Source organism: Melopsittacus undulatus, chromosome 5 (assembly GCF_012275295.1).
Source record: "Melopsittacus undulatus isolate bMelUnd1 chromosome 5, bMelUnd1.mat.Z, whole genome shotgun sequence".
Taxonomy (NCBI): Eukaryota; Metazoa; Chordata; class Aves; order Psittaciformes; family Psittaculidae; genus Melopsittacus; species Melopsittacus undulatus.
In genome coordinates, this window is record NC_047531.1 from 71147006 (window position 1) to 71160476 (window position 13471).

The 13471-nt window shown below is 35.4% G+C and overlaps 1 protein-coding gene across 1 annotated transcript; it reads right to left on the reverse strand.

The window, feature by feature from the left end:
* Positions 1-3738: 3738 nt before the first annotated feature.
* Positions 3739-13210, reverse strand: TSPAN19 (tetraspanin 19). Its single transcript, XM_005147917.3, has 8 exons — positions 13130-13210; positions 12947-13019; positions 11773-11903; positions 10436-10510; positions 8530-8640; positions 6431-6574; positions 5049-5132; positions 3739-3872 (listed from the first exon to the last, which is right to left on the reverse strand). The coding sequence occupies exons 1-8, from the start codon at positions 13193-13195 to the stop codon at positions 3807-3809; spliced, it is 750 nt and encodes a 249-aa protein (XP_005147974.1). The 5' UTR covers positions 13196-13210; the 3' UTR covers positions 3739-3806.
* Positions 13211-13471: the final 261 nt, after the last annotated feature.

Consider the following 13471-nt stretch of genomic DNA (forward strand, 5'->3'; position numbering starts at 1 on the left):
ATATATTTCTGTTTTGTCTCAAAACTTAAAAAAAAAAAAAATCCATAATACCAATTTTCTCCTCTGTTCTATACTATTATCTTTTCCTAAATGTTGTATTAGCAGTGATATTTCTGTATTTATTCTTGTTAATCAGCAACAGCATGTGTAGCAATGTTGTCAATTTTATATATAATCTTCTAGCACACACACATGCATCTAATATGTAGCTACCTGTGCGCTTGCTGCAGATTTTAGCAGCCAATATGTATATTTTATTGGAATGCTGACGCAGGCTTTGGTAGGTATTGTCTAGTATACTTAGGGACATTCTTGCCTCACTTGGGCATGTCAAGCTGTCCCTGAAGACAATAGGAGCTACTTATGTTCACCTTAAAATAATATTTGGGTAAAGAACAGTACCTTTTTACAGAATTTGGATTTTAACCTGCTGTGGAGAGAAGGCATTTGTGCACATAATTGATAACTCTTTTATAATACAGGTACATTAGATACAAATTCAGGTTCCATAGGTGACTTCATTTGGGGCCTTCTGAATTCTTGAATCTAGTGTTAACTATTTCAAGTTGCAGAACCTATAAGGTAGTGCTACTAGGCTCTCACTCAACCTCACATCCCCTACCATACACCAGCTCTGGAAAAGTCAAACGGTACAATGGGCTGTTAAAAACACCAAGAGCAATGAGTGGTTGGACTTTCAAACATTGGGATACACATTTAACAAAAGCCACCTGGTTGGACAACACCAGAGGATCTGCCAACAGGGCTGATCCAGCCCAGTCAGAACTTTTACATACTGTAGAAGAGGATAAAGTTCCTGTGGTGCACATATTTGCTGGGAAAGACAATCTGGATTATTCCTGCTTCAGGTAAAGGCAACCCACTTGTGGGATTGCTTTTGCTCAGGGACCCAGACATGATTGGTGGGTAACTCAGTAAAATGGGTAAGTCCAATGTATCCGATATGTACCTCAAGAGGGTTTGATTTTAGGGGAAAACAGCCAATGAACTAGATTATATGCTATTGCCTGCTATGTAACACTTTTATAGCCCACCAACTAGATGTCTTCAGGTCACCAGCGACTGGCCTTGACTTCCATCTGATCATCATCCCAACAAACTTTGACGAAACCATACAAGCTCAGCAATGACCAGGAAGGTTCCATGGTATCATCAGCAGACAACAATCCAAGACTGCATACCATCTCTCCTGCTCTGAAAGACTCTTACAAGGGATGGAGCCCAACATCATGGACCGGATGAATTCAGCAGCTTTACAGGGATTGGTCCAGGCACTAAGGAATGGTATCTCTCTTTCTCTTTGTGTGTGTGTGGATGTGTATATATATATACATATATGAGACAAAAGTGATGGTATATTGAAAAATGTGGGATCTGAACATGATGTGAATGGTATGGAACAAGGAGTGGATACTGCCCTTGGTTCAGCATTAGCAGTCATTTTTCTCCTTAGTAGCTGGTGCATGAGACTCAGAAAGTCCTTGGTCAGAGTAAACATTACTTAGCAACAATCAGAAACATCAGTGCTATCAGCGTTGTTCCCAGGCTGAAAGTCAAAACCACAGCACTGCACCAGCTACCAAGAAGGAGAAAAATGGCTGCTACTGCTGAACCTAGGACAGTATCTGCCGGGGACTGCTTGATCAGGAAGATGAAGTCCACAAAGTCTTTAGGCAACTGGAGGAGAAAGCCTCGTGGTTGCTGGCCCCTGCACTCATGGAACCACCTGACACCTGCTCAAAAGGCAGTATTGCTTGGTACAATATTGCCAAATGAGTAGTTTAGGGTCACTTAAGGAATGACCAGCAAAGGTATAAGGAACAGCAATTTTAGTATGATTTATAAAGGCACGACTTAACAGAATCTGATGGCAGGTTTACTCTATTACTTATTACATAGATGAATTATACAAAGGAAAATCAAGGCAAAATCGAGCTAAAGGTGATTGATACAGACCCTGAAGGCAGGAAGGACAAGGGGAACCCTCCTAATGAGTCATGAGATTCAGATTGGACACCTTTGCTTTCTAAACTCTAGATGGAGTCCATGTGTGGCTGGATCTAGTCTTAGTCTTAAACTTGGTCAATGGTGTTCATCTAAGGGGTTACAAAAGTCAGTTAGCAGCAGTTTGCAGTTTTAAGGTGGATCTTATAAATTGAGTCAATAGAATTTAATACAATTGCTGTAACAATCTGTACACACACACATACTTAAAGACACATAAAAGTATACCTGTTAAAAATTCCAGTTGAATCAGTGCAATATTCACATCTAATGTCTCAGTATTTCTCAATGGGTGAGGGTCAAGGAGTGGATGACTTCAGTTCAGATTCCATCTTTCAGCAACAGCTTGACAGTCCTCCAGTTATCACAAACTTGAGAGTTTGTGAACTTTGAGCAGTGTCCCTCAGTCAAAGCATGCTTTACCACCCAATTCATTATATAAAGGACAGGGCCTATCAGAAACTCATTAGACAGTGGAACGGCCCAGAGGGTTGGAAGGAGGAGGGAGGGGAGTGGTAGGGAGAAAGTTACACCACCACACACAAGCAACCCAGGACATTTCTGCAGTGTTGACAATACTGAGTCAATGCAGGTGATCAAGAATCAAGCTAGAGAAGCCTGCTGTTTCTGATACACACAAGGAGGAACTGGCTGGAAATGTAAATATCAAGGATCTCAGCTGCAATGACCATGACACTGTGGACTTCAATATCTTCCTCGGATTGTATTTTTGGAATGGATTGCTTCAGTAACAAGATTAAAATCTCTTAAATCATTACAGACATCAAGGTAGCAGGTATTTGCCATTCTTAACACAGATAAACCTTTGAGTGAGATGAGAGACTTCATCACTGTGTTTCTTAGATTTTTGCTGATGTCAGAACAAAAAATACAAGTTAGGAATTCAGATTCTGTTCCAAACTCACTATTCACCTCTGAATTTTAATTCTCCAAACAAGAAATTCAGCCTGTGTTAGGCACATGAAATGTAAATTTTTAGACTAAATAAAAAGAAGTTACCAAATTTGTGGGCATCAGAAAATCGATTACTGAAATAAGAAGTCTTAGACAAAAAAAAAATTAAAAATGCTACCAACTTTATTTGTAATACCACACCTTGCTCATATCTCATCACAATATTTCAATAGCCTCCGTGCTCAGAGGATAAAGAATGTTTTAGGGTTTCAAGCGTAGTCGACCTAATCCACTGAAGCCATTTAAATGAATGGAAAAGGCCAATCAGCAAGAACAAAAGATGTCTACTACAGCACTAGTTAGAAAAGAGCTGCTAAGAGTCCAGTACTAATAAGACTGAAATTTTTTGAAAATTAAATTGCACAGCAGACAAGTTAAAAACAGAGAAGGACTGGAAGGAAAGGTAAAGGCCTAAAGAAATAGAAGCAATATTTAGTAAATATTTATTCTTGACTGAACCTGAAAATGGGTTCCTTGTGTTTCAAAATGCAGTATACTATACAGTACTATTCACAGCACTCTGAACAAGTTGTTCCAGAGACTCAAGAAACTGCTATTAAACTTCTTAGGAAGTTGTATAAACCAACTAATAAATGACATAGTACTTCAGACTTTAACACACAGTTTTGTAGCATACGACCATATCCGTAGTCACAAACAATAAACAAATATATTAAACCCCAAATGTTAATATCCTAGTGATTACAGTATGTAAAGCCCAAGCCAAATTTCAGTGGAAGCAATTTCATTGACTGTCACAGGCATGGATCAGATAATTCTTGCACCACAGCAATGCTCAGAAGAGGTCATGGCCAAATAATATTCTTTCTGATGTTTCCAAACAGCAAACCAGTCAGTGTGATCAAAAATATCTGAGAAAGATAAAAGGATATGTTAAAAACACCAAAGAAAGCACTGATACTCACTCATGACTGAGTCAATATGACTGCTAACCTGGCTCCTATAAATGACAGTGCAGACAGATATAAAGGAGAATGACCAGGATGTGCTGGAAAATACAAGCTGAATTCTTTGCTGTGGCACAGGTTTGCTGTGTGACTTCCAGCAAGCTACATCCACAGAATTATCTTGAAATCTAAGTGGCATATAATTCAGCTGTGTATCAAGTTTTTGGGTGCTCTATGAATCCAAATACATTTGGACTCAATGGTCTTAAAGATTTTCTCTAATATGATTCTTGTTCTTAACCTCTTGAATGGTGATAACAGTTCTTTCCCATCTGAATAGAAGGTGTCAATGATGATAGTATACTGCAGATCATGAGACACTCATGTACTTCACTAGTACATGAGTGCAGTATTTGCTTGTACTAGAGGCTAGTGCAAGTATGAATAAAAAATATTTCTATTACTGAACTGGCCATCCAATAGCTGTAATGTTTTTATTACATACTTCTGTGGGAAGGTACATATAGAAGAGGTAAAATAGGACATACTTTTAATTCTCTGAGTAAAAATGAACTAAACTTGTTTTCCACCTCACAATTCTAGATATTATCAAAAATCTTTCTGCCTGCTCTATGGTACTCAAACATCAGGATGTCTGTGGAGTGAACAATCAGTTCTTATTGCCATTATTAATACAATTTTGTTTTTATATTGATTTATTCCTTCTCACCCAATAAATTTTTCTCACATATATGTGTGTGAGGAAGGATTTTCATGAATTTGTAATTTGATTTAACATGTTCATGGACTAAGTTCTTTACAGGTACAGGACAAAAGAGGTCTTTTGCTCCACAGATTTTACATTCTCTGTAACTGCTTCCTGTTCTTGCAATGCCATTTGCTTTCATAAGTCAGGTCAAACATTTCATTCAATAAGCTTTGGACACCAGCATCTGTGAAGGTGATTGAATATATGCGAGTTTGTTGGTAAACAGTGCTTGATCTTACTTCTATTTAAAATTGATGGAAAGCTTTACAAAATTTTGGAGAACATGCCAAAGCCAAATGGCAATGAATTGACTTTTACCCCCCACAGAATATCAATATTTTGTGGTTTTTTTTGCTTAAAAGTACTCTTACCTGTGTAATTAGCAGGCTCACAGTAATTGCAGTTAAGATCAAAACATTGTTTTCAAACCATGTGTTTAAATGTTCTTCACATCCCTAAGCAAGTACAGATGAATAGATTTCAAGAAAAAATTTCAACTTTGGAATACATATTGCATCTTTATAAGAGCATACTTTAAAAATATATAGAATAGGACTTTTTACATGTTATGATGGGTTCTGATACTTACTTGCCAGAAAGTAAATAGATCAGTAACGTGTACTACAGAGAGTTAGCTATAGCATTTTTAAAATTATCTGAACTGAACAGATAATGTTTAAGTATATCTGATATTTATTGGAATCTGATATGGAAATGTTCCAAAGCTTGTAAATTAATCAAAAGGGAATCTGTTTTTGTGTGAGTGTAACTGACAGCTTACCTTACAATAAATGCATGTAAGAATATTTTCAAGTTTTCACAGATTCTCATGCATTATGCATCCTGAAAAGCATGTGTATGTTTTTCAGATCACAGTCTATGCCTATTATATTGCTTTTTAAACTGAATTATAAATTCTTATATAGATTAAAATAGATATAAATAAAACAGATGCTTTCTATACTTTGAAGTGATCTTTAATAATTATGAGGGTTTGTAGAAACAGAGAACAACTCAAGACTGATGAGCAAAGGGAGACAACACCAGATGTTACTTGGTAGCATCCTTTTTATTATTTACTGTCCTACATTGTCAAGAAACAACCTGTGCCAATTGAATTTGTGTTCTCATTGGATAGTCCTATTAGCATGTGAGGATATATTGAAGAAAGTAATACGTATCACTGGTCCCTTTATATAAAGATATGTAAATGCTAACATGAACTGGTCTTGGGAAACACATCTCATTTTTCAATGCCTTGCTCATTCCTTTTGTCCTGTAAAGTGTTGGAGATGCTCTGGAAACAGATAGTACAAACAAGTGGAGACATTGTTGACAATCTGTTAAGTAATGAATAACAATTACAAGTGGAAAATGTACTGCGTATTTTTATATATAGCCACTTCCCATTGTCATCATTGATTTCCACAGCATGGATTTCTAAATGCCAAGATGTTTCCTACTTCATAAACTGCTACTAAATGTCCTAATGTAATACTGACCAGGCATAACTGCTGTTTTCTTGAAGTATCCTTAATCTAGAACTGACTACATGACTGACAATCAACAAGTAAAAAATAAGTCTTCAGAGTGCCCAAAGACAAAAAAAAAATAATATTATCAATATTTTGGCATTTGTAAACCAAGTCTTGGTGTTTAGTGAGGTTTTTTTGATTGATTTTGTTTTGTTTTTTTCTCAGTCAATTTTAGTAGTAAAAGTTGAATTCATCAAGACAGGTATTTTATTTCTTACCATGTGGTATGTTGAATCCCTTGGGACATCACAAAACCATTTCTTCAGACTGGATTTTGTGCATGAACATGGGATCTGAGTGCTGTTTTCCTTGTTTTTATTCCTTTCCCACTGTGTAACATTGTATCTTCCACAGCATTCCATCTAGAATAGAAATACTGTAACCTGTTAACTACAACACCTATAAAGTTTGTCACACATAAGAATTTCCACCCCAATGAGCTATTAGTTGATTAAATTAGCTATACAGTTTCTATCTGCAGAGAGGGTTGGAACTAGACGATCTTTAAGGTCCCTTCCAACCCTAAGCATTCTATGGCTCTATGATTCACTCTTGTATATCCACCATTTCCTATTATATCCACTGGATAGTACAGACTTCACAATAATATGATCTTAAAATATGCTTTTGAAAGGAACCTCCTTTTAGACCTTTGGAACATAAGTAAATATGAAAAAAGAAAAAAATACAAACCCAGATTAATATGAAATATTTTGACAATCACCCTTAATCTTCCAAAGTAATTCCAGTGTAGAAATTGTATGTAAGCAGTAAACTATATTAAGGACATGCTTACTGTGAAGTATAACAAAATGAAAGAAAGAAAACTATACATTATAGGAAACAAAAATGATTAATGTCGTTTCATAATCAAAGTGATAAATGTGAAGAGATTTTAATAAAGCCTATTTTAATAAATAAAAAAAAAAATATACATTCTGATTTATTCTGGTTGAGAAAATTAAAAAAGCACCAGATTTTGAAAACTCTTAGTTATTTGTTTGCTATGTCTAATGTTTTTTGCAAAAACTTTCCACTCTTATCAAAAGATACTATGCCCTGTTCAAATAGATTATCAATTAGCTCTTCCCAATAATCTGCTTCAATCCCAGCAATACAAAATAAAACCAAATCACCAAACAGTGTGGAGAATTAAATTCTTCTCATGTAGGGAATTCCAGCAGTTTTTCATTCTGAATCAGGATAAAACTTCAGAAATGTTTGAATTGTTTTATTGGATGGAAAGTCTGTCATATTTTAGCTCAGAGTATACCAGCACATACTCTAGCTGCATCACTGACATAATTGAGTCACCATTAATCACTAGAGAAATCATTAATACAATGAGAGAAGACTGGATTTTCAAAGAACATACATTCCAAATACATTTGCTTGAGTCTAGACATACATGCTTTGTGTGTTATCTGGAATTATAAATTATCTTCAACATTTCTCAAGAGCTGTGTAATTCAACTCTGCAAAAAGTCATGTTAAGGGATTCACACCTGATCTATAGAAATACATTAAACCGTATTTAATTGCTAAACTGCAGTGTTTATAATTAAAAGCTCATGATGTAGAATTAATTTGCAGGGTGGATAGCAGGCCACAGCCCACTGGACAAAAACATTGCTAACAACTTTCAAAATAATTGATCCCAAACAAGTGCTTTAAAGGACTTTTCTGAAATAGGAAACAAATTACATGCTGCCAGGCCACAAAAATTATTATGATTAATAATTAAGAATGTGTGTTGACAGTATTGATACACAAATTCATTTGAGGCTTCAATCATTACTTAAAATCATAGAAACATAGAATAGTTAGGGTTGGAAAAGACCTTAAGATCATCTAGTTCCAAGCCCCCTGTCATGGGCAGGGACTCCTCACATTAAACCAGACTTCTGAGAGGGTCTCAGTGCAATACCTATTCAAATGCTCTGCAGTAGGAGCTCCGGTTTGACATCATATTATCTTTGTCCATAGTTGAGGTCAGTTCTGAGGCCTAAGCAGACCAAGTGTTTTATGATACCTAGGGCTGCTGAAGATATTAGAAAATACATTTTTTTTTTCAGCTGCAGTAAATTTCAGGGACCAAAACTGTCTGCCCCTACATAAATTTACAAATCCTTCAAATGCCTAATTTCATCCATAATAACCGATATAACAGCAAAGAATCTGCCTACCCACATATTAGCAGCCTATGTTGAAAAATTAATACTTTACGAAAGGAGTTGTTTTTTAAAAGTAAATTCTGATTGGTATACACATTTTGGCTGCATTTTTGGTGGTGATAATTTATTGGATTTTTCCTTACATTGTGCTGCACAGCATTCAGAATGTTCCACACAGGTTCCTGCTCAGCCAGACTCTTGTTCCCATATTCAGAAATAACTTCATCAATTCTGTTGTTCCATTGATTGTGGACCTGTTTATAAATATTTATAGATCTCAATATGGATCTCAAATGAGGGATCCATATTGAAAGAGTGTAGATGGATACTACAGTCTTTGATCTTTTGAACTAGGGTTTCTTCAAGGGTTACTTGCAAGCAGCAGCATTCTAATCAATTTGACAAATAGGATCTGAAATATGTCATAGCCATTGCACTAAAAGGAAAGTTGAAAGCAAAACGGGAAGATAAATGAAGTGATCCAAATCACAAAAATAACACAGTCAGACACAAGGTGATTAGCCTAAATGGAGCCAGAAGAGACAGGGAACATAGTTAAGATGCAACTGATCTGTCTTGGAATACTAAAACCTACCTGCCATACTTATTTTTAGTAAGCACAGCGCCATACAATAATAAGCAGAAAACCAAAACTGATTCTATACCTGGTGTGATACACTCTTGTGTGAGCACCATACAGTCTGGCCAGGACACATATTGCTTTGGACTAGGAAACTAAGCGGTTCATGTTGGCTGCAGATTAGGGGCTTTGCAGGCACTGTTAACCCTTCAACAATAATTGAAGTGGACAAGCTGATCAGATATAGAGGGTGCAGCAGGGAATGCATGCAGAAAATAACTCCTAGGCTACTGGAAGGAATCATTACAAAACAAGAAAAATGAGGCTTCTCTAACTCATTCCCCTTGCTACAGTCATCCTAAAAAGAATAACTCAAAAGCTTGCTGAGTGAATGATGATGTTACCATAATTTATTATACTTCAGCAGTACTTAATTAAGGTTGAGATCAAGCGCAATTACAGCTGATATAAAATAAATTTAACTGCAATCTTTTAACCAATTTTCCTAGCACAAATAGCTGACTCCAGAATGCATCACTGCTGACTGTTCAAATCTTTCACCATGTAAAACCGTCATATAAAACAGGGAGGACATCATTATAAATTAACATTTAATAAAAAACCTTGATGAAACAGATGCACTTTGATGTAGTAAAACTTATTTATTTGTGTTGTACTGACTTAATAGCATTAGGATTTGGAGAACTGTATGAACCTCATGAGACTGGTGTCACAGGTGGTTTTGTCAAACAACAGATTTTGGAACTATGTGATAGGGAAGCAGCCAGACCACTATGGATTCAGTACCAATTGCCTTTCATATAATACTGTGAGGATTGCTTAAGCTATTAACTTGCTATATGTGGAAAAATAAATGTCTGAATAAAGCTTCAAAGCAGTACAGATACTATTAACATCCATGTTGGTATTTATATTTGCTTCCTGTTGTTAAAAGCGAAGATACATATTCATTATAATTGAGCTCCATTGAAACTAAAATACAGGCTTAAAATTCATTAGTATACTTTTCACCCCATGATACCAATGACTCCTACTATCAATTGCAAAGCAGACTACTGTTATCACCTGCTAGGAGATACAGGTTAGCATTTAATGCTCTCTTTTACCTCTGCTGATGTCCAGGAAAGAGGGACTCTCTGGGTCATCCCTCAAAGAAGAATAAAGCTGTCCCTTACACTGTTGATTCCCCATTCCTGAACAAAAGAGTATGTTTTGTTGCAGAGGATAAACTGATATTTCCATGCCCACCCATTTACTACTATTGAACCATGATGAATTCCTCAAATTGAGTTTTCCACATCTGCTATACCTGGTCGACATACAGAATAGTTAAGCTCAAACAAACAGTGATACAGCATAGAGTGAGAACTGACTATTAGAATTTTTTTAATTAACTGCAAGAAACTATTTTGAAATTATCAGCAGTGTCATGTAGTTTATTTACATACCTCTTCTTTCTTCGCAAATATAAGCAACAGTATTGCCATATGGGTAACAAACACTAGGATTTGAAAACTCATATACTGGGGAAGAAAAAAACAAACAAACAAAAAAGCAAAGTTATGGATAAACATAATATTAAACGAGTATTTCAATAAAAAAGTCCCAGGAGCTCATGGATGACTCACGAAGGCATCCTTCATAACTATTATTTAGTCATTTGAACAAAAGTAAGAAACATTTTTTTCCTGGAAACGCTCAGAAAGTGACATCGTAGTCCAAGAGGCAGGCTTCAGGCAAAGCACAGCTCACTGATTTGGGCTTGAAGACAAAGCCATAATTTGCAAGTGAAGAACAAAAGCTGTCCTTAAGCAGCTGTGCTCCACTGAAGAAAACTCATTTCATTATTTCCTCTCTGAATTACCATGGTACTTAAGTCACTTGCCTAGTCAAGGACTTTTTTGAGCTATAAGATGCGCAAACAAAACAAAATAATAATTGATTGCATTAATTTTCAGTGAGATGCTGTGATACTAGATACTTCCATGGAAACTGGAAATGAGATAGTTCTTTCTCTTTCATCAGTTAATAAATTGAGGCAAACAGGGCAGTAGCAGGACAGAAGAAGGCACAAGAGTCCTAGTTATAGCAACAGGGCTCCTCTCACAGCTGTGCCAACTTATATTTGTAGTGCTTAATAAATGAATTAGTAGAAAATTTCTCTGCTTTAGCCTTCACAGAGTCAAAAACAGATCTCTCACAAATGGTAATAATAAATAACAGACAAAAATATAACCAAAGTGACCATAAGAATGCATAATTACCATGTAATTTTTCAGAAATCAAGATCTTCTTCTCTTACAAAACAGAATTATATATAAATATGTAGTGCGCAGGTAAGTCTACATGGGTAACTGCTTTCCAATCATACTCTCCATTTTCATACTAGAGCCATAATGTAACTACCTGTGCCTCCAACCTGCAATATTTTGGGGTAGGTTTTTCTTTATTTTTTCAGCATATACTAAGCACATGAGCACATACTGAGAGAAAGTTAGTCCGCATAATTTCAGTACTAATTTTAAAACCTCTAAGTTAAAAAATACAGTGGTTAAAAACTTTGCTATTTCAAACTCCTATTTCAAAGTCATCCAGTGATGTGGAAGGATATTCAGTTTTGTTCAGATTTCCTTTGAGCCGGGACCTTATCTAAAAATATCTTTGTATCTGCAGATTTGTTAAGCACTGTATGTGGAAATCAGATTATCAAGACATTATTACAGTTTTCATGCACACAAAACTCCCCTTCATTTTGCAAGAAAGTTGGAGTCTGATCTACACTTACCGTAACTAGTAGACATTTGACTTCCACAACACTTCCAAGTAATCCCATGGCTGATGTAAAAGTAATAACAGAACCAATTCCAAGTAATATATAGGAAATAAATGCCACTAGTGGGTTCTTGCCTGAAGATACTGCAACACAATACATTCATACTGTCACTTTTCTTTTTGAGACTTCACTTACAAAACTTATTCCAGAAAAACAATAAAATCTTTGCAATGCTGTTACTGAAAGGGTGGAAATAGCAGAATGATGAAAGGATATTATTATTACTTATGCTATGGACAGTCAGAGAAAGAAAAAAAAAACGTATTTTCATAAATGCAGACAATGGTAAGAACATATAAGATGTAAACAGAACATATTCAACTAAACAACGTGAAACACTCACAATGAAATCAGAGAACAATTACAAGTTTGCAGATATTTCTTTCCATTTGGCAAAAAATTAGTAGCGCATGTGCAAATACTGTGCAGACATATAGTTCTCATTAAATCCAGACTCAGATTCAGTGCTAAGCTCCATCTTTGTGACTAGCAACTTTCCCTGTTCCGCTCTAACCATTTTTGATTGGATATGGAAAGTAGCAGGAGGTTTCATTACTTCTATCTCAAATGTTTCATACCAGAATTACTATGTTGGATGGTTCCCATATTATCAGTTGGGAATTGATGTTCCTTGGCATAGCCAAGCAGGCAGCTCCTTGAAGATCCCAGCTGTGACCCAAACCTTACTTCTCTGTGAAACGATTTGCCAAGACACTCTGGGAAAAAGGAATATCTAAATGGAGAGACCCAAGCTCCAACCTGTGTTTATTCCACCCAAATATCCAACTAAAAGATCTAATGTCAAATGCAGGCCAAAAGCAGTCTGTTAAACTATATAAAAGATCAAGAGAGCTGAATTACATTTCAGTGATCCCTCTATGTACCGCACATCAAAAGAAAAAATCAAACAAGTTACAAAAATATATAAAGTGTAGGTATACTGACATATATTTTTCCCTATTTTGATAATTGTACTTGGAAAAATATACACAAAGAGAAAAAAAAAAAGTGTATGCATTCCAATCCAATACTGCCACCTTGTGAAAAAAAAAAATCTTCCATCACTGTTTATGTTAATTTATCCTACAATCATTTGAAACAAAAGAAAAATTCTATTTATACTCACATAGCACACTGAATAAATTGTTTCTGTCAAATAAAAGCCACAGGCCAAACGTCAAAAGCATAAGACCCAGAGCCTGGAGAAAGAAAAAAAAAAAAAAGGAAAAAGAGTTATTGTTTTAATTAAAAACATTTAAAAAAAATAATTTGAAGCTTATAAATAAGAAAGAGAAAACAGAATTTTTACCAAGAAAATTCCATTGAAGACATTTAAGTAGTACTTCTGAATAATTACTTTATCTTTTATTTTCATTCTTCTGCTTTCAGTTTTGAATCACAGCTGAAAATATAATTATATATTTAGTTCAATATGAAACAGATATAACTAAGCTTAACAATTACAATAGGATTTATTTTCTTCAGCTAATTTTTTATGAATTTTATCACCTCATACATTGAACAGAAAAATACTATCAACAGTAGAAGCATCAAGATGGTGTCTGGTCTCAGTTGCCTCTGATGTTACACTGTACAACATGTATTTCTTTTTTTAGCTTTTTTTTTTCTTAACTGCTAAAGACATTTGGAG